Source organism: Hirsutella rhossiliensis (genome assembly GCF_020360975.1).
Source record: "Hirsutella rhossiliensis strain HR02 chromosome Unknown scaffold00007, whole genome shotgun sequence".
Classification (NCBI taxonomy): Eukaryota; Fungi; Ascomycota; class Sordariomycetes; order Hypocreales; family Ophiocordycipitaceae; genus Hirsutella; species Hirsutella rhossiliensis.
The window spans coordinates 3,260,634-3,287,414 of NW_025408673.1; the positions used below are offsets into that span (position 1 = coordinate 3,260,634).

At 58.1% G+C, this 26,781-nt stretch overlaps 7 protein-coding genes across 7 annotated transcripts; 5 read left to right on the plus strand and 2 right to left on the minus strand.

Annotated features, from left to right (window-relative positions):
• Positions 1-2,496: 2,496 nt before the first annotated feature.
• HRG_07119 (PIF1 protein) lies at positions 2,497-8,150 on the plus strand (the record flags this gene model as incomplete). The annotated part of the gene is made up of 16 exons (XM_044865590.1): positions 2,497-2,641; positions 2,703-2,755; positions 2,865-2,914; positions 2,972-3,128; positions 3,196-3,569; positions 3,874-3,997; positions 4,057-4,307; positions 4,415-4,499; positions 4,582-4,788; positions 4,850-5,350; positions 5,546-5,643; positions 5,709-6,259; positions 6,785-6,888; positions 6,962-7,214; positions 7,267-7,696; positions 7,778-8,150. The coding sequence occupies 16 exons, from the start codon at positions 2,497-2,499 to the stop codon at positions 8,148-8,150; spliced, it is 3,756 nt and encodes a 1,251-aa protein (XP_044719552.1).
• Positions 8,151-8,846: 696 nt separating this feature from the next.
• On the minus strand, positions 8,847-9,855 carry HRG_07120 (uncharacterized protein; the record flags this gene model as incomplete). The annotated part of the gene is made up of 3 exons (XM_044865591.1): positions 8,847-9,214; positions 9,277-9,548; positions 9,614-9,855. 3 exons carry the CDS (start codon positions 9,853-9,855, stop codon positions 8,847-8,849), a joined length of 882 nt encoding a protein of 293 aa, XP_044719553.1.
• A 2,128-nt stretch (positions 9,856-11,983) lies between these two features.
• HRG_07121 (VrtJ) lies at positions 11,984-12,766 on the plus strand (the record flags this gene model as incomplete). Its single annotated transcript, XM_044865592.1, has 1 exon — positions 11,984-12,766. One exon carries the CDS (start codon positions 11,984-11,986, stop codon positions 12,764-12,766), a length of 783 nt encoding a protein of 260 aa, XP_044719554.1.
• A 339-nt stretch (positions 12,767-13,105) lies between these two features.
• HRG_07122 (PIF1-like helicase domain-containing protein) lies at positions 13,106-17,579 on the plus strand (the record flags this gene model as incomplete). The annotated part of the gene is made up of 12 exons (XM_044865593.1): positions 13,106-13,795; positions 13,868-14,231; positions 14,339-14,465; positions 14,523-14,736; positions 14,829-14,923; positions 14,985-15,501; positions 15,577-15,613; positions 15,656-15,849; positions 15,897-16,436; positions 16,499-16,912; positions 17,029-17,481; positions 17,553-17,579. 12 exons carry the CDS (start codon positions 13,106-13,108, stop codon positions 17,577-17,579), a joined length of 3,672 nt encoding a protein of 1,223 aa, XP_044719555.1.
• Positions 17,580-20,647: 3,068 nt separating this feature from the next.
• Positions 20,648-21,466, plus strand: HRG_07123 (heat-labile enterotoxin alpha chain domain-containing protein; the record flags this gene model as incomplete). Its single annotated transcript, XM_044865594.1, has 1 exon — positions 20,648-21,466. The coding sequence occupies one exon, from the start codon at positions 20,648-20,650 to the stop codon at positions 21,464-21,466; it is 819 nt and encodes a 272-aa protein (XP_044719556.1).
• Positions 21,467-23,710: 2,244 nt separating this feature from the next.
• HRG_07124 (centromere DNA-binding protein complex CBF3 subunit) lies at positions 23,711-24,865 on the minus strand (the record flags this gene model as incomplete). The annotated part of the gene is made up of 5 exons (XM_044865595.1): positions 23,711-23,849; positions 23,937-24,194; positions 24,277-24,413; positions 24,541-24,614; positions 24,688-24,865. 5 exons carry the CDS (start codon positions 24,863-24,865, stop codon positions 23,711-23,713), a joined length of 786 nt encoding a protein of 261 aa, XP_044719557.1.
• A 1,262-nt stretch (positions 24,866-26,127) lies between these two features.
• On the plus strand, positions 26,128-26,669 carry HRG_07125 (polyprotein; the record flags this gene model as incomplete). Its single annotated transcript, XM_044865596.1, has 2 exons — positions 26,128-26,212; positions 26,239-26,669. The coding sequence occupies 2 exons, from the start codon at positions 26,128-26,130 to the stop codon at positions 26,667-26,669; spliced, it is 516 nt and encodes a 171-aa protein (XP_044719558.1).
• Positions 26,670-26,781: the final 112 nt, after the last annotated feature.

Genomic DNA, 26,781 nt, shown 5'->3' on the forward strand with positions numbered 1-26,781 from the left:
TTCTTGCTGCTCGAAAGAGGGCTCGTGGCTCGGGTCGGGGAGACTTGAGAGTCAGTGAATGCTACCTAGGTGATAGATCAGAAGCGGGGGTATGCGGGAATGAGCTGGCGAGGTTCTCGAGCAGTCTCGACCATCTGGTTCTGTGGTCGTGAGTGAAGTAGGAGCCGGGGTTGGAAGTTGAGTAGGGGTGATGGCTATGTTGCGAGAAGTTGGAGGTCGGCGAACGGTAAGGTTAGTGTGGGTAAGACTGCGGAGAAAGAAAGTCCAGTAGTCCCCTTCGGTGTCATCGTTGCATGGAGTAGATAGCAAAGGGGGCAATAACGAATGAGAGTGAAGGAAAGAAAGAGGTTATGGTAGTATTGCAGGACTCCCTTTTTGACGGTCGTCGGTAGTTGGATGGGCATTGCGTGCGGCTGAGCGAGGCGGGTGCCGACCGTGTCGAGTCTACTATTGGGACACGGTGAAGTCGGATATATGGGTCGACCTGAGGAGGAGGATGCGAGTTGGTCACGAGAACTTTCCAAGAGGGTTTGCAAGTCGAGACTCCGGTGGCTAGCGACTACAAGAGGACAGGCAGGGGGGTCCTGGCTATCGCTTTAGCATTAAGGCCGTTGATGCGACATTGGTGCTGGCGAGGGAGCAAATCTAGAAGGGTAGTCCGGCTGCATGAGGGACGTCATGGACATGTTATCGCCGGCAGCCTTGTGGCTGTTGCTCGACGAGGCGGATTGGCGGGTATTGATGGTGAACTGATGCGCAAGGTTGGTAGGATGGTGTTGGAAGGGCTGAAGAGTATGGTTTGAAGTGTGCGGCAGGCGGTTGTCGCGGCCATCTCCATGTGCCGGAGGTCGGCAGTGGCCAGGATTCGCTGGAGTGCGCAAAGAGAGCACGGCGATGGAAGGGTCGCTTTGGCAAAGCCGGGGTAGCAGGTCGCACGTGGAGACCAGGCGAGGCCGGGACGGTGGACGCACATAGATAGGCATGGTAACGGGGAATATAGAGGGTAGTATTGCATCGCCTCGGTACCATAGGGAAGCATTTTATAGGAAGCTATAAGGAAGAAACGCCACGGCCATGAGGAAGTGATGGCTAGGAGCTTCCCATTCGGGAGAAGTAGCGTCGTCAACAAGCGAGACTGTCCAAGTGGAGGTGCTCCGGAGCCAAAGCTTTATAGCCTGTTGCCAATTTACGGCAGTCGACGTCGAGGAGGCAGCAGCATGGCGGACAGTCCTGCAGTGAAGTTAAGCGAGGCGGTTGCTCACCCTGAAGCCTGTTCGTTGTCAGTCGGGGATGGAGAAGAGGGTGAGAACGTGAGCGGGTCGGGTTCGGGGCTCGGAGATGGTGCGACAGGAGCCGGTGTAGATGTGGTGGCAGCTTCTGAGAGGGCCGCAGAGCACGGGGAGAGCCTGGGACGGTTACGAAGATACGAATCACGGGCGAATGCGGCATCAACGTTCCGGCCGATTCAGCCTAGGAAACCTGTGGTTGAAGACACCGCATGGAGACAGCACGCAGAAGCAATTGCGAGGTCGTTGCCGAGAAGACCGCCGCGAGGCGGTTTGCGGTCAAACAGAGCACGGAAGTTCCATAATATGGTTAGCAGCGGAAGTTCCGCGCAACATCAGTCACCGGGTCAGCTTCCGAGGCCCCTGTTGCCTAGGGAACGTGGAGATATGGGGTAGCGGACTCTGATCGTCCGCTCCTCATCGGCACTTTCTGCCTCAGGAGGAGATCCTGAAGATGAGGAGCAACGTGTTACGGCGGCGGCGGGCGATGTCCCGAGTGTTCATTCGAAGGAGGTACCGAAGCTTCGATCCATCCAGCCTAGGGAACCGGTATTCGACAACTTAAGAGAAAACGGGCAATTAGCAGCAGCGATTGCGTCTGGTTTGCCAAGCGCCGTCGGGGACGGAGTTGGCGGGTAAAGGAGTACCAGGCCGCAGGGGTGTCTCCAACGCAGCAGGTACGGCGCAGCATCCGGGGCCGTCTCCTGTGGGGGTGGGCGACGCCGCGGCAGAGCCAGCGGACGCTTCGCTGAGCGGGCGGAGGCTGCAGCAAAGGGAGGTGGGCGGCTCATCGCGGGTGGCGGCTGGGGAGCCCGTGCAGTTTGATCGGCAGCAAGAACGAGGAGAGTGCTGGAAAGGGCAAGGACTGAGGTCAAGGTTCGGCGTGGAAAACGTTCGCCAGCACGGCCCGGTGCCTGTCCAGTGCAAAGGGCCGGATGGCGTGTCAGGGGATGCGCACGTAGTCGGGCAGTCGTCGCCAAAGCTGCCGCATCCGACGGCTTGCGAAGAAGCGAATCAGCCACGGAGAGAAGAAATCATGGATCGGAGGCGGCCCCGGAGGCGGCCCGGAGGCGGGAGAAGAAAACGTCTTCCTGGTCCGGACGAGCGCCCGAGAAAACAGATTCGGAGTGGAATCGGAAGGCAGAGGAGTCGGGAGCTGCGGGCCGAAGACCTGGCGAGTGTGCTGCGTTTTTTGGAGGAAGACTTCGCCATGAAGGAGAGGCTGTCTAACGATCAGACGTGGTGTACGCCAATACCGCACGACAGGAAGGTGTCGACGGTGCGGGATTTTTATCAGGCGTTCCACGATGCGAGCACGTTGCCGATACGGACCTGCATGATGTGCTACCGCAAGCGTACGAGAAAAGAGCTGAGGAGATCAGATGGGATCAATGGCTGTCAAGCTGCGTGCCAGAGGGCGGCCGCTCACCATTTTCATGCCGGAGCTGCTTTCCCGAAGGCGAGCCCGTGTCGGTGTGTGCGGAGTGTGCCCGATGCCTGGCGCGCGGGAGTCTGTCGCCGGCGGTCCATCTTCACACTCGCCTTGGCTGTGAGCACATGTTCCCTGACGAGCTCAAGGGACTCACGCTGGTCGAAGAGAAGCTCGTCTCGCTCAACTCCTGCTATGGGTTTGTCACGAGATATAGCATTCCGGGCGGGCAGAGGCAGGCCGTGAGGTATCCGAGGCACGTCAAGGGCCACATCACAGTGTTTCCCAACAACGTGCAGGAGCTGGCGACCAAGGTGCTCCCGCACCCCCTTTTGCAAGCACTGGACGAGATCCACGTTTCGTGGCAGGGCGTGGAGAAGCCGGCACCGAGCGACCTGTCGAGTCTCTTGTCGGTGAGGCGGCGGGTCGTCGAGAGGGCTCTTGTTTGGCTGAAGAGGAGCAACCCCCCACTACGCCGAGATCGAGATCGACGTGGCGGAGATGGAGAGTTGGGGAGACCCGATAGACGGGGTGCCGGCCTTGGTGTATGATCGCATGGAGCGGAACGAGCCGTCCGCATGGGAGAAAACGCGGACGGCGCACGTTGTGCCGCCCACGGAGCGCGCCATGGACGACGAGGGGTCGGTGGAGATCGAGGAACTCTTCGCTCTGCTCAACCAAAGGCAGGAAACGGGAGGCGAGGCTGAAGGGCACGGGCCCAACGAAGAAGGCGCGGGTCGTGATGGAGTTGGTGCTAGCCCCGATCAGAACGTTCGACCAATCAACGAGGTGACGTCTTCCGGCATGTTTGGGCTGGACGGACCGCCAGACGTGGCGGATGTCGAGAAGCTGCGGTTTGCCTGTGACGCTGTTGGCGCAGGTGCCGACGACGGCCGCGCGGGCCCGAGAACGTGGGTCGGATCCTCGGTGGGGTCGAGGGCGTGGCGACGATGGGAAGGCCCTTACCAACTTGCGAGGCACCGGTAGAGCTGCTGAGGCAGGGGCGGCAGCGGGAGACATCGTATCCTCCCGAAGCTTGAACCTCCGGATTTGGGCCGACATCGTGCTCCGGCGCCATGGTGGCCGGTTTGCGTTGCACCACATATTTGCATTTCTCGTCTTCAACATGGGGGTGCGGTCGAGGAACCGCCGCGTCAGCATGCTGAGTGTGGCGAGGAAGGACTTCGGCAAGGTCGAGCGCGTTGCCCGCTCGATGACCGCGCAAAGGTTAGCGGCGGCGAGGGTCGAGTTGGAGAGCTCGGGCAAGACGACCGATGAGGGCGTGAAGGAGCTTCTCAGGAGCCTCTCGTGGTTCGGCTCAATATGCGGCGGAAAATCCAGTCGCTCATCGTTGGCTACGGCGTTCCGGCCATCTGGTTCACCATCAACCCAAACGACATTACGAACCCGGTGAAGCTGCGACTGGCGGCATATCGGACACGCGATCCCGGCGCGGCCGAGGAGTTCCTAGAAGGCCTTGGGAGTGCGTACAAGCGGACAAGGCTGGCCATGTCCGATCCGATGAGCGCCGCCGTATTCTTCCACCGGGAGATGAAGCTGTTCTTCGATCATTACGTGAAGGTCGGAGAAGAGTCGGTATTCGGGCGCATCGGCAAGTACTATGGCGCTGTGGAGACCAACGAACGAGGGCGCTTCATGTTCACGGCTTGCTCTGGTTGCACGGAAACGCGCATCTCAGCTCGATGCTTGCCGACATCCACGGGGAGGATCAGGCGGCGTATCGCGAGCGAATCATACGATACGTCGATAGTGTCTTCTCCGAGGTAAGAATAGCTAAGACGTGTCACTGAGAACCTGAATTGCTCGTCCGATGGACAAACGGGGCCAGGCTGACGTGCAAGATAGGATCTGGATCAGGAAGGGTTCTGCGCCGTGCAAGCGGAGCGATCTGTGACGTCCGATATTTCCTCCCTGCTGGACAACACCGAGCAGTTTTCGGCCGCATTTGACGAGGAGGCCAACTTCTGTGCCGGCGCTACACAGGTTCACACGCATAGCCCGACCTGTGTCAAGTATTCCTGGGCAAAGGAGCGCGGAAAGGAATCTATGCCGGTTTAAGTCTCCATGGAGGTTGGTCGACAAGACCGCCATCACGGCAGACGGGGTGTTGCAGATCCGGAGGACTCACAGCATGGTCAATCGATGGAACAAGGCTATCGCTGTTGGGCTCCGGCACAACCACGACATTTCCTTCATTGCGACGCAGCGCAAGACCATGGCCCTTATGTATTATGTCACGAACTACGCGACGAAGGTGGAGGACCCGGTGTGGAAGCGTGTGGCGGCCGCGGCCGATCTCCTGGCCGCCTCAACGGGTGACGGCACGGCCAACGGAGGACAGGACGACGGTGGAGGTGCTGTTGGCGATGACGCCGCCAAGGGGAACAGGACGCGACAGTTCTTGATGAGGGTGGCGAATCGTGTGTTCACGGAGCGTCCGCTATCTCAGGTCGAGGTCGTCGCTCATCTTCTTGGATATCCGGCCGAGTTCACCAACAGCAGCGCCTGGGCGTACCTGAACACATCTCTGCTGTACTGGGAAGTCTTTCGACGGTGGCCGTATCTCCGACGAGCAAGTGGCGCGGCGGCCATAGATGATACTCTGGATGAGTCGGTCGTTGTCGAAGAAGCAGGCCTGAGGATCTCCCACGTTGAGGCGTACCAGCACCGGGAGAGCTCCTGCGAGGGCTATGCTTATACGACTACATATCGGTCGTTAGACTAAAACGCACCAGTAAGGATGAGAGCTGTGCGGCCTGGGGAGGTGCCCTTCGAGGATGGATGGGCGCCGGGACGACGCTGGGTCCAGGTGCTCAGGCGGCCGGGCAAGCATGCTACCGTCTGCCTCGATGGCTACCTGAGCAAGGACTTCGGCCACAACGACGACGAGGAGTCGTGCCACCGGAGGTGTGTATAGCAACCGCCCTGCCGGCAGGCATCATCAGAGTGGCTAACCTCCCCTCCCCTTAAAGGGCAGCCGTGCAGCATCTTGCGCTATTTGTGCCGTGGGAGTCCTTTCTGTGCGAAGAAACAGGTGAGATCAATAGCATCTGGGAGCGGGCGCGAGAGGCGCTGGCCCCGAGAATATCATGTCTCGTCGACAACGTGCAGCTGCTTCGACGATCAGCCGAAGACGCAAAGCGCGACGCCAAGCAATGGGCGGCCTCATCCGGCGATGGCGATTCCACGGTCGCCCACGTCGAGGAGGGCGAGACAGGCGAGGCGGGCGCAGAATTTGCAGCGACGTATCGGTCCAACAACATCGGAGACGCAACGCGCCTGATCGACGTCGTCCGAGGCGCAGTGGGCACGAATCAGGTGACGGCCAAGTCGCCGGAGCTCATGGCAATGATGCGGCAGCTCTGTCGATTCCAGCAATCGGCGCTCTGCTCAACGGCCGAGCTCGAGGCCATCGCGATTCCCGAACAAGGGTTGAGGTGCATAAGCATGCCAGGGCGGGTATTTTCCGGGGCCGCACTACCGCCGCAGGATCAGGTCAAGGCTATCAAGTCGCAGCAGATAAGTGCGTCGAGGAAAGGGAGAGAATGATCCAAGGCGTACAAACCACAGTCGCAGTCCGGGAAAGCGATCGCCGAGCTGCGTTGCGGAGGGTGATGACCGGCTTCGGGAGGACGACGTCGAAATGACGACAGCCGACTCCGACGAGACGGCTAGCGACGCAGAAGCGGGAATGCGCGTCCAGCTTGGCCCATCGACCTCCTTCTTCGCGGCGGGCAAGGAGTTGTCAACACGGCTAACGCTGAACAAGAGGCAGTCGATCGCTTTCCTAATAATATGCCGCCAGCTCGATTTGATGCGACAAACGAATAGGGCGATGCCGGCCAGCTCTGCCAGTTCGTCGGCGGCGAGGGGGCACCGGCAAGTCGCGGATCATTGGGGCACTCGTCGAGCTGTTCAGTGGGAAGAGCCTTTCGAATCGTCTGCTGATCACGGCGACTTCAGGGACTGCCGCGGCGCAGATCAACGGCATCACGATCCACCCGCCTGCGGGTTCACTAAAGACCAAGGGCGGGCGGCGCGAACACAGCCAAGGACCTTGACGGGGTGCGGCTGACAAAACGGGCGGAGCGGTTCATCCACGGCCAGTCTCGGATGGACTGGCAGGAGAAGGACGTGCTTGTCATCGACGAGGTGAGCATGCTCGGAGCGCGGACGCTGCACGCCATAAACGAGCGACTCTGTCGGCTTCGCGGATCGCAGAAAGATTTCGGGGATCCCCATCGTCCTCTTCTGCGGAGACTTTCAGCAGTTCCGGCCGGTCCAAGAGAGGTCGATCGTCCTGCCGAGCGCGGCCATCTCGTGGGACGTAGACAACTCGTTCAAGGCCGAGCAGCGGCACCAGCACGACAAAGCGCACGCGCTGTGGAAGAGATTCACGACGGTCGTCATGTTGAACGAGCAAATGCGCGCCGCCGGTGATCCGGAATTGCAGGGGCTGCTGAAGCGGATCCGGCAGGGTGTGCAGGACCGCACGGATCTGGACCTCCTCAACTCAGGTGCTACCGCGAGGGCAGGCGGATCCTTGGGAGACTGGCATCACCGTGGTGACGCCGCTGAACAGGAATCGGTGGAACCTAAACATGGAGGCAAGCTTGGCGTTCCGGGTCCAGCAGCGGTCGACGATGCGCATCTTCATCTCCGAGCACAAGTGGAAGGAGGGCCTGCCGACCGAGGAAGAAGCGATCATGGTACTCAATCAAGGCGACGATAGCGCGATCCCCGTGCCGGCCGTCTTCATGTTCGTGGCCGGGATGCCGGTCGTCGTGAACCACAACACCCATCAGGGGCTGAAGCTGGTGAACGGCGCCGGCTACTCGGCGGTGGAGGTCATTGTCGACAAGGCGTCCCCAGGGCATCGAATCTCGTCCGACATGACGATCCACTTCGGGCCGCCGGCGGGATATTACTGGAATCGGCGACGACAAAGGACCTCCACTTCGTCGGGATGCCGCCGGGCACGATCTTGTTAACGCCGATGAGCGTCAGGATACACTGCCAACGAAAGCGGCCGTGGCAGCAGAACGACGTCAGCCGGAAGGGATTGCCGTGCGCAGCAGCCTTCGCCTGCACGGACTACAAGGTGCAGGGCAGAACGCCAGAGCGCGTGGCCCTGGAGCTGCGGGGACACGGACGACGAAAGTCGATGGAAGGGCCGTGCCTCGCAATGCGACCCGTACAGCTTATATGTGCAGCTATCGCGCTGTCGAACGCTAGACGGCATCACGCTCGTGTCCAAGGTGCGGGAGAGAGACTTGGTGGGCAACCGAGTCCCCGAAGAGATGACCGCCGCGCAGGCCAGGCTGGAGGTGCTAAGCGAGAGGACTGTCGAGGAAGCTTTGCGTCGGTCGGATGGCGACGCTGAAGAGTCAAGGAGAGTTGTCAGGGTGAGGTGACGAGGGGGAGAAGACGGAGGAGCGCGCCGGCGGGCAAGAAGACAAGGGCACTGGGCAGCAGCGATCAACGAGGGCGACTTTTAGACTTGAAGGAAGAACCCGCTAGAAAGGCATGAACGAAAGGGCAAAGACAAAAGACGCAAGTTTTAGACACAATAAGAAAACCGGCGGACGAAAGGAAAAAGGTTGGCATTGGCATTGGCAAGGGGTAAACAGGAGTATAAACGGGGAAACAGGGCAAGGCATGAGAGGGGCAAGAGAAGGCGGCAGCGACCAATGATGAGGAGGGACGGAAGGGTCGGCGACCAATCACACGGGATCTTTTATTCCGAAAGAGGAAGGAGAGCAACAGGGTTGCGCAAAGAGCCTTGAGGAACGAAAAACGTCTAGACAAGGGGCAGACAGATGTACAGAGGCAGAAAGGTAACGACGACCAAGGGGCAGCCAGGCTGGACGAAAAACACTTCCCATTTAAGGAGTTATAGCAGCGTACGCTATTCCATTTCCGTAGCTTTCTTAGATAGGTGGCGGTTTCGAAGCGGACGGGCCGGCGAGCCAAGCCATGGGCGACAATGGAATCGAGGAAGAGTCCCGTAAGTCAGGACCCGGCTTAGGTTGTCCGGCTCATGAGCGGCGGAGGCAGCCGAAACAGAGAACGAGTGGGTAGCAGAGGAGGCGGGCTTAGGGAAGACGAGATCACCGGGGCCTTATGCAGCAGACACGGTCGCTTCGTCGGCGTATCGGCAGGCTCAGGGCAATATCGTTTCCCGGGCGGCGTAAGGTGGCCGGTCGAGGCGAAGCCGAAGCCAAGGGTGGAGGACTGAGCGGGAGGGTGCCAGGGGTGATCAAAGACAAAGAGGCAGCGCGCACGTCCCGGAAGGCCGCGGAAGCGGAGGAAGCTTGTTGCCTCTGTGGCGTAGAGAGAAGCGGTGCCATCGTGGTGACGGCGGCGGCGGCCTTGTCGAGAAAAGTCCAGGAATCCGGGACGACGATAAAGACGTTGTCCCGGTCCGAGCCCGGGGGGTAGAGCATGACATCATGACGGAGCAGGCCAGCGACCTTGCCTGTGCAGGTAAAGGGACGTTAGGCTGAAATTGAGAGTCCTGCCTCTCGGCCATCTTCCTACACAAGATGGCCCAGGGGTTAGCGCGAACAGGGAAGATAACGAAGACCTGGAACGGGTGGAAGCCCTTGAAGGGGACCTTATTAGGCATCCCAGGAGCGACATAGGTAGAAAGGCGGACAAATCCGCAACAGTTAAGTTGGGCGGCGCCTAGACCGGGCAGTAGGTCCCGCCGCAGCGAGGAGTGGCCGGTGCCGACGATAAGGCCGGTAAAGGAAACAATAGGCGGGATGCAGGGGAAGTCGCCCATGGAGGCAAAGAGCCTAGGGAGAACACTTCAAGCCCATCTTAGCCATATACCGTTTCGTCGGCACTCGCGAAGGGTCAGGGCACGGCTTACGGCTGGTAGCCCTGATCGCGGACGACAAGGGCGGGCATCGTATAGAAAGGTGCGGCCCGTGTCAGACTCGAGGCCGTCGCGTTGCTCAACCTCCCATGCGAGCGCGTAGGGGTGGACGCGGGCATGCATGAAAACCACTCTTCGGTCCAGTCGGAGGGATCAATAGGCTGGCCGTAGATGGAGAGGTTGAGGCTAAAAAGACGGATGTCGGGAATCATCGGCATCCGATCGGAGGGGCGCATATTCCGTCGCGAGCAGCCAGGCGGGAGGAGGCAGGAAGACGCGGGCCATGGCCTCGGCGTTAAGACCCCTGATGCGGTGGTCGTCCTGGTGGGAAAATCTAGCAGGACAGTCCGGCTGGACAAAAGACATCATAGACATCTCACCGCCAGCGCCCCTTTGGCTATCGAGCGGCTTTCGAAGGTGCGGTGCGGGCATATCGGTACGAAGTAGAGAGACATAGTGCATCTGCGCAGGTCGATAGGCCACTTGCACGCAAAAGGACGGGTTCTCAGCGCCAAGAAAGGAGTAGGGAAGAAGTCGAGCGTAGACGCACTTATAGTAGATCAATAGTGGTATGGATTCGCCGGGAAGAGCGAGGAGCCTTGCCGCTGTAAGTAAGCAGACGTCAAAGAGATGCGTCGTGGTGTTGCGGAGCTGGGTACTGATCGGGCAGCAAGGGCGACGCGGATTAAAGTGTCCGGCAGGGCTACCGGCATAGGATGGCGAAAACTAGGGCTGTCGGCAGATAGGCCTGTCGATAGGTACAAAGGAAGCCCGGCAGGTCCGAGAGAGAGAGGTCTAATGCAGAAAGGGGATATTAACAAGGAAGGATATAACCGTTAGCAAGAAGAATGCCAACGCGGCGGAACGCCATTGCCAGGAAGCGAGACAATCTCGGGTATATCCCGGGCGAAGGCTTCCTAATCTATCGTTCGTTTGCGGAGCCTTGCCGATAAGACAGCACCAGCATGGGGAGAATCGTAGCCGCGAGGTAAGATCGGTGGCAGGAGAGTGCGAACGGGGACAGCAGCAGCGGCCGCTGCTGCGACGAGGAGTATCGCGGCGGCGAGACCGATCGCAATGGACGAAGGGCCGAAGCGGGCGCCGGGCCACAAAAGTCAAAAACGCGGCACCCAGGTTCCGGCCTATTGAGGCCAAGCCGGCCGCGGCGGCCGACGATGCCTCACGAAGAGAGCAGGCAGAGGCACTCAAAAGAGCGTTGCCCAAGGGAAGTCGGCGAGGCGGCTGGCCGCGGAAAAGGACGACTAACGTCGATAGTTCCTCCTCGAAGGGAGGGCTCGTGGAGGGCGTCCAGAGGGGCACGTCTGGAAGGCGAAGCCGTGGTGCGCGGACAGGGCCAATGGGCTCCGAGGACACCTGCCGCCCAGGAGGACAGGATCGGCCGGCAAGCCCTGTCGGGAACTCGCCTAGAGTCGTCAGGAGCTTCTGGTTCGGCCAATCCGACCTCAAGAGATGGATGATGGCGCAGGAGATACGCAGTCATCCGGACGGTGGCCACCGCCGCCATCACGCCAGAAAGGACAGGGTCGGCCGGCAAACAGTGTCGGGATTTCGTCTACAGCCATCAGGAGCGCCTCATTCGGCCAATCCAACCTAGAGCAATAGAAGATAGAGCGGGAGATATACAGTCATCCGGATGCCAGGCGGGACAGGATTGGCCGGCAACCGCTGTCACGATGTCGTCTGGAGTCGTCAGGAGCCCTCGTTCAGCCAACCCAACCCAGAGATGCAAGGCAGGGCAGGAGATACGCAGTCATCCGGATGGTTGCCACCACGGCCATCACGCCAGGCGGCGGCGGGAGAACAAGATCGGCCGTGGCGAGACGAGGCAGCGGAAAGATCCTCGCAGGCCGTAGAACAGAGAAAGAGGAACCGCCAGCGTGACCGAGACCAGACCCCGACGAAACGTACTCGAGGAAGCCATCCGAGGCAGAGGAGGAGTGAGCTGCAGGCAGAGGATTTGGCCAGTGTCTTGCTTTACCTCGAAGGGGAATTCGTCGCGAAGGAAAGGCTGTCTAAGGAGCAAACCTGGTGCACACCAATACCGCATGAGAGGAAGGTATCGACGGTGCGAAAGTTTTATCGGGCGTTCCACGATGTGAGCACCTTGCCGATAATGACCTGCAGGCTGTGTTACCGCAAGCGTACAAGGAAGGAGTTGAGGAGATTCCGTGGGATCAGTGGCTATCAAGTCCCGTTCCTCGGGGTGAGCGCTCACCATTTGCGTGCCGAAGCTGCTTTCCCGGGGGTGAGCCCGTCTCGGTTTGTGTGGAGTGTGCCCGATGCTTGGGGCGCGGGAGCCTGTCGTCGGCGGTCCACCTTCACAGTCGCCTCGGATGCGAGCACATGTTCCCCGACGAGCTGAAGGGGCTGACGCCGGTCGAAGAGAAGCTCATCTCGTTGAACTCGTGTTACGGCTTTGTGACGAGGTATAACATTCCGGGCGGGCAGACGCAGGCAGTGAGGTATCCGAGACATGTCAAGGGCCACATCACGGTGTTTCCGAACAATGTGCAGGAGCTGGCGACCAAGGTGCTCCCGCACCCCCTTTTGCAAGCACTGGACGAGATCCACGTCTCGTGGCAGGGCGCGGAGAAGCCAGCACCGTGCGACTTATCGGGTCTCTTGTCGGTGAGGCGTCAAGTCGTCGAGAGAGCGCTTATCTGGTTGAAGAAGAATAACCCCCATTACGCCGATATTGAGATTGATAGGGCGGAAATGGATAGCTGGGGAACACCATCACACGGTGTGCCGCGGGTGGTCTACGACCGCATGGAGCGGAACGAGCCGTCTGCGTGGGAGAAGACGCGAACGGCGCAGGTCGTGCCGCCCGCAGAGCGGGCCATGGACGACGATAGTCCGGCGGAGATCGAAGGAGTCCTCGCCCAGCTCCTCCAAGGACAAGACGTATTGGACAGGGGAGTCGAGAATCCGAGGAGTGGAGCGGACGGGACTGACGATGCTGAGCCCGATGACAGAGCCAAAACGATCAACGAGATCACCTCTTCCGGCATGTTTGCATTGGACGGACCGCCGGAAGTGTCGGACGCAGAGAAGCTCCGCTTTGCGTGCAATGCCGTGGGTGGCGATGGGGCCGAGAACGACCGCAAGGGCCGAGGGCATGGATAAGGTCGGCGGAGGCGGGTCAAGAAGGCACGGATGTCCGCGAGCCATACATCCACGTTTGTCGCGGAGACGAATTCGCCGACTCGCTCGACGCCTCGTTCTTCGCCAAGACCTTTCCCACCCTACTGCCGTTCGGATTTGGAGGACCACGGCTCGCGGAGGAAGTCATCTTAGGACCCGAGGGCCGGTCAATTGGCGGGTACGGCTGCTGGAGAAGAGACGGCGGCGCGAGATCTTCTGTCGTCTCGGAACATAAGCCTTCGGACCTGGGCCGGCATTGTGCTGCGGCGCCATGGTGGCCGATTCGCGACGCATACCATCTTCTCGTTTCTCGTTTTCAATATGGATGTGCGGTCGAAGAATCGTCGGGTCAGCATGCTCAGCGCGACGCGGAAGAACTTCGCCGAGGTGGAGCGCATCGTACGGTCGCTGACAGCGGATAGGTTAGCGGCCGCCAGGGCGGAGCTGGAGACGTCGGGCAAGACTACCGACGATGGCGTCAAGGAGCTTCTAAGATGCCTTTCGCTGTACGGCTATCGGCAGCCCATGTCGAGGGAGCTCCGTCTGAGCATGCGGCGCAAGATCCAGTCACTCATCTTATGTCGTGGCGTGCCTGCAATCTGGTTCACGCTCAACCCGAACGACATCACGAACCCGGTGAAGCTGAGACTGGCGGCATACCGCACACGTGATCCCGCAGCGGCCGAGGCATTCCTGCAAGGCCTCGACAAGGCGTTCAAACGTGCGCGGCTGGCCATCTCGGACCCGTTAAGCTCGGCCGAATTCTTCCACCGAGAAATGACGTTGTTCTTCGAACATTACGTGAGAGTGGGCGAGGAGTCGGTGTTCGGGCGCATCAGCCACTATTACGGTGCCGTCGAGACCAACGAGCGTGGAGCGCTCCATGTTCACGGACTGCTCTGGCTGCAGGGCAACGTGCATCTAAGCTCGATGCTTGCCGATATCGACGGCGAGGATCAAGCGGCATACCGAGAACGCATCGTCAGATACGTCGACAGTGTCTTTTCCGAGGTATGAGCGGGGCCGTCGTGTTGACCTGCGTCCTCCGTCTGTCAAAGCCGAGAAAGCTGACGAACAAGACAGGATCTGGACCAGGAAGGCTTCTGCGCAATGCAGGCCGAGCGATCGGTGACGTCAGATATATCGCAATTTCTGGGCGACGAACGGCAATTTTCAGCCTCGTTCGACGAGGAAGCGAACTTCTGTGCCGGCGCGACGCAGATCCATACCCACAGCCCGACCTGCGTCAAGTACTCGCTGGGCAAAGGGGGGCGCAAGGGCGATTTATGTCGTTTCAAGGCGCCGTGGGGACTGGTCGACGAGACGGCCTTCACGGGAGACGGCGTGCTGCGGATTCGGAGGTCGCACAGCATGGTGAATCGGTGGAACAAGGCCATTGCCGTGGGGCTTCGCCACAACCATGACATATCTTTCATCGCCACACAGCGTAAGACGATGGCCCTCATCTTTACGTCACAAACTATGCGACCAAGGTGGAGGACCCTGTATGGAAGCGCGTCGCCGCCGCCGCGGATCTCTTGCCTCCCAGGGCAGGTGACGGAATGGCCGACGGCGCGGAGGTTCGTGGAGACAGTGGTGCCGGTGACGATGGCAGGCAGAATAAGACACGGCAGTTCCTGATGAAGGTGGCGAATCGCGTGTTTACGGAGAGGCCGTTATCGCAGGTCGAGGTCGTCGCGGACCTCCTGGGATGCGCGACTGAACTGACGAATGGCAGTGCTTGGGCGTTCCTGAACGTATCGTTGCTCTACTGGCAAGTCTTCCGACAATGGCCGCACCTTCGACGAGAAAGCGGCGCAGCCGTTGCAGATGGCTCTGTGGACGAGTCAATACTCGTCGAAGAAGCAGGCCAGAGGATTTGCCGTGTCGAGGCATACCGTCATCGGGGAGACGTCCTTCGAGGGCTGTGTCTCTACGACTACGTTTCGCTGGTCAGGCTGAAGCGCAACGAAAGGGACGAGGCCCGCCGGCTGGGGAGGTCCCGTTCGAGAGCGGCTGGGCTCCGGGAGGCCGTTGGGCGCAGGTGCTCAGGCGACCGGGCAAGCAGGCCACGGTCTGCCTCGACGGGTATTTGAGCAAGGATTTCGACGAAGACGACGAAGGGTCGTGCTACCGAAGGTGCGTTTGTCGTCGACGGGCCGGAGGCGCCGGGTCGAGAAGGCTAATTTCCATGGCGAAGAGCGGCTGTGCAGCATCTTGCGCTGTTCGTGCCGTGGGAGTCTTTCTTAGACGAAGAAAGGGGCGACATCAACTGCATATGGGGGCGGCAACGAGCAGCCCTGGCCCCGAGGATATCATGTTTCGTCGATAACGTGCAGTTGCTGCGACGGTCGGCCGAAGATGCAAAGCGGGACGCACGGCAGTGGGCGGCCTCGTCCGGTGACGGCGACCCCACGGCAGTACGTCCGGACGAGGACGGCACCGGGGAGGTGGGTGTCGAGCCCGGATCGGGATACCAGGCCGACAGTGCGGGAAGCACGAATCGCCTAATCGACGTTGTCAGAAGCTCGATCGGGCCGAACCAAATCACGGCCGGCTCGCCGGAGCTCACGGCGATGATGCAGGAGCTCAGCCGATTTCAGCAATCGGCGCTGTCCTCTTCTTCCGAGGTCCAGGCCACAATACTACCCGAACGGGGCCCAAGACGAATCAACATCCCGGGCGGGCATTCTCCGGAGCCACCATACCGCCGCAAAGTGAGGTTAGGGCCATAAAGTCGCAGCAAATCCGCGCATCCAGGAGAGGGAGAAGATGATACGGGGCATACAAAGCCTGTCCACGGCACCGGTGACTGGTCGCCGCGCGGCGGTGCGGGGCGTGCTCACGGGTTTCGGGGATGACGACGTCCAGATGACGGCAGCGGAGCTCGAGGAAGGAGTAGCGGGGCCAGCGCGGGAATGGAGATCCGGTTCGGTGCCTCAACCTCCTTCCTCGAGGCGGGCAAGGCCCTGGCAGCGCGGCTCACGCTAAACAAGAAGCAGGCGATCGCCTTCCTAATTATATGCCGCCAGCTTGACCTGATACGGCGCGGGGAGAAAAGCAACGTACGCCAGCTGTGCCAGTTCGTCGGTGGAGAGGCGGAACGGGCAAGTCACGAGTCATCGAGGCGCTCGTCGAGCTCTTCGCGTCCAAGGATCAATCGAATCGTCTGATGATAACGGCGACGTCGGGGACGGCAGCAGCGCGGATCAACGGCATTACGATCCACTCCGCCTGCGGGTTCTCGAAAGATCTCGCGGCAGCCGCAAACGCGGCCAAGGATCTCGACGGGGTGCGACTGCCGAAACAGGCGGAGCGGTTCGTCGACGGGCAATCCCGGATGGACTGGCAGGAGAAGGACGTGCTCGTCATCGACGAGGTGAGCATGCTCGGGGCGCGGACGCTACACGCGGTGAACGAGCAGCTCTGCCGGCTGCGCGGGTCGCACCAGGATTTTGGAGGTATTCCGATCGTCCTCTTCTGCGGAGACTTCCACCAATTCCGCCCCGTCCAAGAACGCTCGATCCTCCTCCCCAGCACCGCCGTCTCGTGGGACGTAGACAGCTCCTTCAAGGCCGAGACACGGCACCAGCACGACAAGGCGCACGCGTTGTGGAAGAGATTCACGACCACGGTCATGCTGGACGAGCAGGTGCGCGCCGCGGAGATCCGGAATTGCAGAGGCTGCTAAGGCGGATTCGACTGGGCGTGCAGGACCGCTCGGATCTGGACCTCCTCAACTCAAGATGCTACCGGGAAGGCAGGCGGATCCCGTGGGAGACGTGCATCACCGTGGTGACGCCGCTGAACAGGAACCGGTGGAACCTCAACATGGAGGCCAGCTTGGCGTTCCGGGCCCAGCAGCGGTCAGTGATGCGCATCTTCATCTCGGATCATACGTGGAAGGAGGCCCTGCCGACGGAGGAAGAGGCCATCATGATGCTGAACCAGGGCGACGACAGCGCGATCCCGGTGCCGGCCGTCTTCATGTTCGTGCCGGGGATGCCGGTCGTCGTGAACCATAACACCCATCAGGGGCTAAAGCTGGTGAACGGCGCCGGCTACACGGCGCTGGAGGTCGTCCTCGACAAGTCGTACCCGGGGCATCGTATCACGGCAGACACGACGGTCCATTTCGGCCGCCGGCGGGGATAATGCTGGAGTCGGAGACGACGAACGACGTTCACTTCGTCGGGATGCCGCCAGGCACGGTCCTGTTGACGCCCATGACGGTCAAAATACAGTGCCAGCGAAAGAGGCCGTGGCAGCAGAACGACGTCAGCCGAAAGGGCCTGCCCTGTACGGCAGCCTTCGCGTGCACAGACTATAAAGTGCAGGGCAGGACGCTCGAGCGTGTAGCTCTGGAGCTGCGGGGAACGCGGACGTCAAACATCGACGGACGCGCCGTGTCCTCGCAGTGCGACCCGTACAGCCTGTACGTGCAGCTGTCTCGCTGCCCGACGCTGGACGGCATTATGCTGGTCTCGAAATTGCGGGAGAGGGACCTGGTGGGCAACAAGGTGCCAGACGAGATGACAGACGCAGAAGCGAGGCTGGGCCAGCTGAGCGACAAGACTGTCCGCGAGGCCTCGGGATGGCTAGACGTTGATTCCTGGACTCTAAAGGCACGGGCCTGGACGTGTAGCTATCGCGATGCCGGGCGCAGGGCGCTGGACGGCACCATGCTCGTGTCAGGGGTGCGGGAGAGGGGGGGAAGCCGGGATTTAAAAGCTCTCCAATCAGCAGCCAAGATGGGTTCTCCAATCAGAAGCCAAGGGTTTCGAGGGTAAAGTAGGTTTGGGGGTTTTTGGGGTTTTTTTCGCGTCCAGAAGAGCCTTTTCGTTCCTCAAGGCATAAATCAGCCAATCAGAGGCGGAGGATGTGGGGGTGAAGCAGTCTGGGGCCTTTTTTCCCCGCGCGCTAATGAAGTCCTTTCGTTCCTCAAGGCATTCCGAAAGAGGAAATAAATCAGCCAATCAGAGGCGGAGGATGTGGGGGTGAAGCAGTCTGGGGCCTTTTTTCCCCGCGCGCTAATGAAGTCCTTTCGTTCCTTTCCTCAAGGCAAGTCCTTTCGTTCCTCAAGGCACCTTTCGTCACTCGTTCCTCGTTCCTCAAGGCACTAACGTTCCTCAAGGCATTTTTCTCCCCGGGGAGGAACCCTAAGAACCTTTCGTCACTCGTTCCTCGTTCCTCAAGGCAAGAAGTCCTTTCGTTCCTCAAAGGCACTAAGAAGTCCTTTCGTTCCTCAAGGCACGCGCTAAGAAGTCCTTTCGTTCCTCAAGGCAAGAAGCCTTTCGTTCCTCAAGGCAAATCAGCCAATCAGAGGCGGAGGATGTGGGGGTGAAGCAGTTTGGGGCCTTTTTTCCCCGCGCGCTAAGAAGTCCTTTCGTTCCTCAAGGCAAGGCACTGTTCACAGAGCTGCAAGATTTGCCCATCCCCACCCTCAGAATCCTGATCAGCCCTCGCTTGGGACGCTGCCATTGCGGCAGCGAGCCCTTTGGTTTGACCCCCGAGAACGACTTGAGGCGGTGGGCAATCGTACCAGACCAATTCTGCTAATTGGGCATTCACAAATTCGAAGGCCTCGGCTGATTCAGAGGTTATAAACGCGAAAGCCAGAGGAAATGTCTTGCTTGTGTTTGTGATTCCCACTATGACGGATAAAGGCAAGTGGAGGCAATTGGTGTTGAACGTCGCATCGGTTTGCATGAGGAATCCGCTGACGAATCTTCTACCCAGGCGGATCTGCTCGGAAGAACAGAAGAACAGGTGCTCGAGTACCCTCGCTGTTCGTCGTCCTTGGTCGTCGAGAAGGTATTTGAAGAAGCAACGAACACGGAAGTCTTCGAACTCCAAACAAGTAAGCAAGAGGTCAAGCGCTTCTTGACTGCTGCGTCTTCCTTCAGACCGACTCAGGTTGTAGAACTCCTTTGCGGAAAGACAATTGCCTAAGCCGTGTTGGTCGAGAATCCGGGTTGATTCAGTCGCTGACAGGCCGGCAGTCCGATACACGAGGGCCAGATCGACTGCTGCAGCGCGATCTGGGATACGGGATCTATGACAGGCGTAATGGAAGGGATTTTGAAGTGGCGGATGCGTATGGTACGCGAAGGTGAAACCGGCCACCCAACCTTTCGCTCCTCCACCCTCCATGGCCGCTCCGGATAGTTCTGTAGGAGACATAAAGACTGTAGGACACTCCTTGGCCTTGATGTATGCGAGCTCCTTCTTTCGGTCCCCTCCCTCTGTGACGGTGTTCGACAGCTTTCGCGTGTTTCGCGTGCCTCTACCGTGATGGAGGCAGTTCACTCGGAGACGGTCGCGTACCTTGCTGGCAGTGACGAGAGCAAAGCCCTGGGTGAAGGCATAGTCTTGGAACCAGCGAAGGGCGTGTGCGGCGTGACCGGCGGCAATAACCACTTAGCGCAATTGGCAGAGCAATTAACGCAAATGGGTATTGGGGATGATGGGCCGGTCGCTCAGTCGGGATGACAGTGGCGGGCAAGGATCCGTCCGTACAGCTCGAAGTTCTGGTTGACTCACGCCACGGCCGCGAGTCGGCGTTCAAGACTTGCGAGTCTGGGATGGCCGACAGTAGGTCAAGATAATGGCGGGATTTGAGTTGGGATCGCCAGTCTGCACGTTGACGGGTGAGTTGGGATGACAAACATGAACATTGAGGGGCCGGTAGCCATGCCCGATCTTCCGATTGCAGAAACCATACGCGGCGGGTGTTTCAGTTGAGCGGATCATCTGCAAGTGCATAGACGACCGGGACAAGGTCAGGTTTGAGCCTCGTCCGACTTTACTCAGCGGAGGGACAAGACTCATGATTGTTTACTATCCTTGGAGTAGGGACCGCTTAACAATCCACCGCTTTCCGCTATCCATCCAACAAAAATGGAGAAAGCAGACCGTGAGCTCCGTTCATTGGCTACATCCTCGAGTCATACCAGATTCCTAGGGAAGTACTCAACACAAAAGCGGTCCCTAAATTACTTGTTAATAAAAATGTAGAAATTCTGGTAATTAGGCGTGTGGAGAAGTCATACACTTAGGCGAGGAAGCCAAGTACATTTCCCGCTTCAATTGGCTAGTAATCTCGCAGGGGGGTAAGTACCATCTTTTTCCCTGGCAGCGAACCCCCCCCCGTGCTTGATGTTCAAGCGCGGGGACGGCCCCTGGGCTCCGCTCTCCTCAACAGATTCGAATCGTGGGTTTCAGTCTCCATAATTCTCGCGCCGGATTTGAGCACTGCTATACGGTAAATAGTTAACAAATTGAGAAGGATGAAACGCAGACAACTAGGTATAAAAGAGAAGAACATCAGGACGCCAATCTACCACATGTCACACAGACTAAGTGCCATAACTGTCAATTGCGCACCACTTGCTGGAGCGCGCGTTCTACTTTTGGTGCAATACCACACATGGAAGGACATCGCTCTACGATATCTACTGCTCAGTATTACAATCCAAAACTTGATTTCAACTCACGAACTTGCATACCTAACACTTTGCTTACCGACAACATTTTGATCAAAAACAAAAACGCGCCGCCACTCATTCCCTCTCATACTGGCAGGGTGGCTGGCTACTCGTCCAATGCCTTGGGGTCTATGGCATGGAACGGCCACTTCCAGAGTTTGTCTACCGAGGGGACAGTCGCTCTCTCGCGGATATACAATCTGCAAAGGGATTTTTACCTCCAGGCGGTCTTAAACTTTCTGAAGAAGGATTAAGTCTATATAAACATCAGGAGGGTAAAAATTATGCAAAAACAAACTATGTCTCGACTGCACGTACAATAACAGCCGCAAGCAGTTTCGGCATACATCGGTACAAAATCAAGGCGACGCCGAATATGGTTGATATGAACAAAAGTCTCGGTTTTGGTGCGGGAAAGGGCCATGAGAACGAATGGGCGGCGCTTGGTGGGATTCCCGTTGACCAAATAGTAGGCGAAGTTGACGGGCAAGGCAAGATGATAATGGAAAACAAACTTTACAACGAGAAGAAGTACGCAGGTCTTCGCGCTGGCGGTGCACATGAGGAACTTGCTGGCTTTCCGAAGACCGGATTCACCGGAAAGGGTTCCGAACGCTGGAACGAACCGCAGTATAGTGGATTCAGAGACACGCCTATGCTCAAATCCGTCGAGACTATACCAACAAACACCGGAGAGCTTTGGGGTAGAATTTACAAAAGAAGTGGTGGCTCAACCAGCTGTGTGATGCAACTGGAGATGGATGAAAATCAATCAGCCAAAGAAGCCAACAAGAACCAAGGGGACAACAAGAACCAAGAGGCCAACAAGAACCAACAGGCCAACAAGAATCAAGAGGCGCCCGAAGAAAAGCCCGCCAAGCCCGCAGCAAAGCAGCCCAAGAGGTCCGGAGCCACCATATTAGGAGGTTCTGCCCTTGCTATTGGTGGTGCTATTCCAGAATGTCTTGAAAATCTTGGTCTTAAACGCGGTGCTGCTCGTCATCTTTTTCCTGAATCTTGGAGAAAATGGCTTATTGAGCATGGTACCCGTGCCCGCCCACACTTTAAGGGGATTCGCTTTGGCTCACCCACTAAAGTGGGTGCTTTCCCGCGAGAGTGGGAAGATGCTCGAAACGCATCGACACCATGTTGGCAAACCACTCAATCCTGGCAATCGGTTGCTCAATTCAGTTGAGCAACCGGCAACTCAACCAACGCAATCGTCTGTCTGCTGAATAAGCCGGCAATTCAATTTGATATTCAGTTGATTGACGGAATTGTAGGTATGTATGTATGTATGTATGTATGTGTTGGCAGGTCTCTTTGCATGCAAAGGGTGGGTATCGCACGGAGGATGAGCAAGTGGGCATAAAGATCAGGGACTGGAAGACTCTTGATTCTGCTATCTAAGGTGGGAAAGAGGCGAGATCTTTATAGACTGCCTGAATATGAGAATGGAAGGGAATGGTAGTGAATGGAAGCATCTGATCAGATCATCTGGAAGCCACTGATGCGTTGATGATGCCTCCTAGAAGTTTCTGTGGGGAAATGTGGAAACGGACTGTGCGAATAGGGGGTCAGACTGTTGGAGGCTGATATCCTATGTGTGACAGTGGGGTTAACCGGTGTGTTGTATTCGTCTATGTTCTGCTCTTCAAGGGAGGGAGGAGGCCACGATGCTAGCTATGTGGCCTCATCCGTACACGTGACAGCGCACGTGAGCTAGCTAGATGAGTACAATAGATTACTACAATTCCCACACTGGCAACTTTTCTTTTGCTATGAGAAGCATAGCAATGATCCATCCAGGTTCAAACGAGAAGAAAGACCTAGTTGTGTAGGTCATGATAACTGTGCCGTTGTGGCTGTTCAAAGTCCGGTTGTGTGGACTACCCACAATAGGGATCCTAGGGAACGGACGAAAGAAAGACGGGCTAATTGACTGCAATGACGATTTAATCATTGGCGTCACAAGTGATCAAGGGCGTTGGACGTATCCTTCCATTCGAATTGTCAGACTGTTGGTATCGATGAGGCGTTCCAGGGCTCGGTTCGGTGATGCCTTTGTCATAGCATCAGCTGGATTGTCTGCACCGTTGATCCAACGAATCTCTGCGATCTCTCGTTGCTCGTACGACTGACGAAGGGCCATAATGTCGATCATCAATCGCTTCTCCTTCGTTGTGCCTAGTTTGATAAGACATTCGTAGAGAGAGTACGAGTCCGTACAGACGATCAGAGGGATAGAAGGAAGTCCGAGACGGTCAGTGATCATCTTTAAAGTCGTTGATACCGATATGCCAATGTCGAATCCATTGACCATTCCGTAGATTTCTGAGGCCAAAACGCTTCGAGTTATCCTTTTGCATCTAGTTGAACTCCAGTGGATAATATTACCGTTAATCCTGAACTCTTTCTCTTTGTGGTCAGTCTCGTTAGCAAGGACAATAACGTAACCGAGTTGTGAGGATAGGTCCTTGTTGTTTGCAAACGATCCGTCTGTAAAGATCAAAAGCTTTGCGGTGGCGAGATCAAGTGGATGTCACAGGTCCGGCTTTGGTGGGCGGTCAGCGGATTACCCCGCAGATTACCGCCGATTACCCGCTTGCCCTTGACATCACCTCTGCCGGGTTGATGTCATCTTCGGAGCGCCATAAAGCGCGAAAGCCGGGACCGACGACGACAAAACCAGTTCGACTGGATAGCCTGCGTTTGTGCGATCAGAATGCACCCTGTCTAAGGTCCTACATCCTGTCGGTTGCGAGGTTGCGGTGATTTGAAGCATTTTCTAGCCTTGACGCGCTGGAGCTACAGCGGCGCTTAGCGGATGCATACCCTGTCTACAGGCCACTACCGCTGACTGTAGCGACGCAGCCCCTGACGGCCTGGGGGCACTTTCGCCGCCAAGGTCCTCGTCATTCTATCAGACGGGTGTTCAAAATCACTGCGCCATCGACTTTTCGCTACCACCGACGTTGAATTGCCCCGACGCACGTTTGTGTCCCTTTTTCGCCTTGCCTGTCCTTTCGGATGGCCTTGAACAACTTATCCAAAGAGCTGGGTCCACGTTCTTCGTCCATTTGCCTCGCCACGATATCTTCAGTTAAGCCGTCCGACTGGGCCCGCCTCCGAACCTCATCGACGATGATCTTGCGCGTGGAAAAGTAATTCTTCTCTGCAGATGGCCGCCATCGAGCACCCCAGTCTCGCTCAAGAGAATCCACAGAAGGCATTTCGCCCCAGCCCTGCCGCCAGAGACGCAGCAGCTCCTGTACAGATTTGACAGAACGGGGGAGCTTGAAGCTCGGAGGTTCGCGCGGCCCAGGCGGCTCGCCATGCGCTCTTCCCTGGGGGGCTTGCCCCTGGCCCGCTTGCACCATTCCCTGCTGCTGCTCTAGAGAGAGCGGAGCGTATGTCGGACCGCCCGCTTGCGAAGGGCCTATCTCGGACCTGAGGACCGTCTCTCGTGGAGCGCGGCGCCTCTGTTGATGAGCTCCCGCGATCTCCGCATGTTGACCTGCAGCACCTTGGCCGGGGCTGAAGGTGACGGTGTAGGTGGCCTGCGCAAACTCATCCAACTTTGTGCATAGTTCGTAAGAAGCCCCCAAAAGGTCTAGATGTCTTCGCTCAGCTAACTGCTCGGCTGCGACCTGTTGAGTCAGTACTGTGCGCAGCTTCTCCGCAACCACCGGGATCGCTTTTGAATGACCGTGGTATGGCTGTCTTCGTGGTCCCGTGTGCATGTGTCTTGAACTTTGCTGGCGAACGCTTCAAACTCGGGGCAAGAGAAGACCGGATCCTGAAAGATAGGATGGTCGGGGTAGGACTCGCGAAGGAAGACAGCGTCCTGCAGGAGCACCTCTCGAAGCCACTCCAGGAGTTCCAAGAAGGCGCCGGCGGCCATGTTCTGCTCCACCCCAGATCTGAGAAAGGGCTACTGTGGGCCTCTTTCCATTTGTCGAGTTGAGGCCAGACCTGCACGAGTAGCACCACAGGCGGCCTCACGGTGGCCCGGGCACGAAATAAGACCCCGACCATTCAGGGTCAAAGTCGGCCACGGCCCTCATGAATTCGAAAGGCAGGGAAGTCAGATAGCAGCCGGTCATTTGGTCTCCGTTATTCCAACGACCGGCTCGGCGGATCTGTATAGTTCGGGTCAGCCCAGGCCAGGGGGTTGGCGGCTTGCCTAGGGCAGATGACATGCCTGGCCTTCATCCACTCGGCCATGTCGGCGTTTTGCGTCGCCGCCACTCTAGGCGCGTGGCTGACCTTGGAGACCTTGATGCCGGCCTTCTTGTAGAACCTGGACGTCCATTCTCGGGCAGTCTGGCCCGACAACGGAGCTGTATATTCGGTGAGTGAAAGGGTCGATGCACCTCTGAGTTATGGGATTCCGGTGAATGCCATCACGCTTACCTTGAGGCTCCTTCGCCGATCGGCGGAGCACCTTCGTTTCATACCAGTCTTCGCTTCTTTGGAAGACCGGAAACCTTTCCGCCTTTTCTACCTGCCAGCGCCAGAAAAGCCAGAACGCGAGGGCGCCGATGAGACAAGATCGCGGATCTCGATGCCGCAAAGCAGATCCATACTCCATGCGGCCGTGCTGGTTGGTCTTCCCACAGTTCATCACGACAACCAGCGCCTTTGTGGTATACCCTGGGCCTTGAAGCCCTCGTTGGGTAAGTCCAGGGAAAGCAGTCTGCCAACTCCATCGGCAGGCGGTTGCCGGACCGCAGCAGCATGTGGTTCCCGAGCAGAAAGTCCACCTGCGTCCTCAGGGCGCAGGCGATCTCTCTCTCGGACCATGCCACGTTGGTGTGGTCGGGTATCTGCGCCGGCGCATACACATCTCTCAGAGTTCCAACTCCCTGTCCATGTATTCCTTCCTCTTCCGGCTCCAAGTCGTTGCAAGAATGCTGCGTTTGAGCGCCTTCAGTGCCACTCCCTGTGGCCGGGCCGCAGGATTGACTCCCGGCTCTTCTGCTCGTCGTAAAGCTTCTGTATGGCCGAGACGTAGCCCCGTACAGTATTATACTGTAGTTTGAGCGTGGACTCATACAACTCCAAGTCGGAGTCTGACTCGTATTCGCTACCTCCGCCGCCTACAACGATGGTATCTGCTGGGGAAGCTGGGTGTTAGTATGATGGGCTGGCTCAGTCCGACGACCACATCCCGTGATCAACATCTGTTACCTGATGGTGCTCTGCGTCTTTCACGGCCCTCTTGGCTTCCTGAGCCTCGAGGTGTCGTTTTCTTTCATCGGCGACCCTCTTTCCTTTCTTTGGAGGACGTGATGCCACTACCTCCTTCATGAAGAGCAAGAGCTTTCCTTCATCGACCAGGTCTCCCGGTAGCTGTTGGCCCTGTGGTACCGAGGCCGGCCAAACGTCCGGGATCGCAGGCCAGTTGGCTTGACACCACTCCTGTGAGGCAGTCAATGCATGGATCTACATGAAGATTGCAGGGCGCGCATGCGGCTTGCCTTCCATTCTTCCTGCTTGGGACGATAATTTCGCTTCGTATTCTTCGGCTGGGTGTTCTCCAGATCTAACAGGTAGTGCTCAATGGCCGCCCTGACCCGGGGATCCTCTATCGCGTTTGACATGGTGCAGGCGGTCGCCGTCGCGACGGTGGCAATGGAGGAGGGGGGGGAGGGGGGGGGGGGGAGGGGGGGGGAGCGCAACGCGCGTGAGCGAGACCGAAATCGAAGGTCTCGCGCAGGGCCCCGCGGGCGTGGACCTTCGATTTTGCCGTCCGATGGCGGTAATCCGACTAAGAAAACGCCAGCCCCGCAGGGCCGGGCCTTCGAAAACGACATGGTTTTGCATGGGGCGGGGCGGTAATCCGATTACCGGATGACCGGTCAGCCGGCCCCGGGACCTGTGACACCAAGGCATACGATCGAGCCCAACAGTACGTGGAACAGCGTGCCCGTGGCGCGTATGTGGCTTCAATCTGTCAACCAGAGGCCTCATTCGACATCTCTATTGCTGCCCAGGTCCAAACCCCTACGGAAGAGGATTGCACGACCCTCAACAAGCGGCTTCAATGGCAGAAAGACCACCAGCAGCGAGGCCTAACGTATATCCCTATTGACCTCGCCAATGCCAAGCTTATCGTCTTTACCGACGGTTCCTTTGCGAACAATAAGGACCTATCGTCACAGCTAGGCTTCGTCATTGCCCTAGTCAATGAGACCGAGACCGCACGTACCAAAGACCAATTCGGGATCAAGGGCAATGTCCTCCATTGGAGCTCAACGAAGTGTAAGAGGGTCACCCGAAGCGTGCTAGCATCAGAGATCTACGGCATGGTCAACGGATTCGATATTGGGATATCACTAGCAACGACGATACGGAAGATCACAGACCGCCTCAATCTTCCCCCTATCCCCTAATCGTTTGCACCGACTCTTTTCCTCTACGAGTGCCTCGTTAAGCTAGGCACAACGAAGGAGAAGCGATTGATGATAGATATCATGGCCTACGTCAATCCTACGAAAGGCGTGA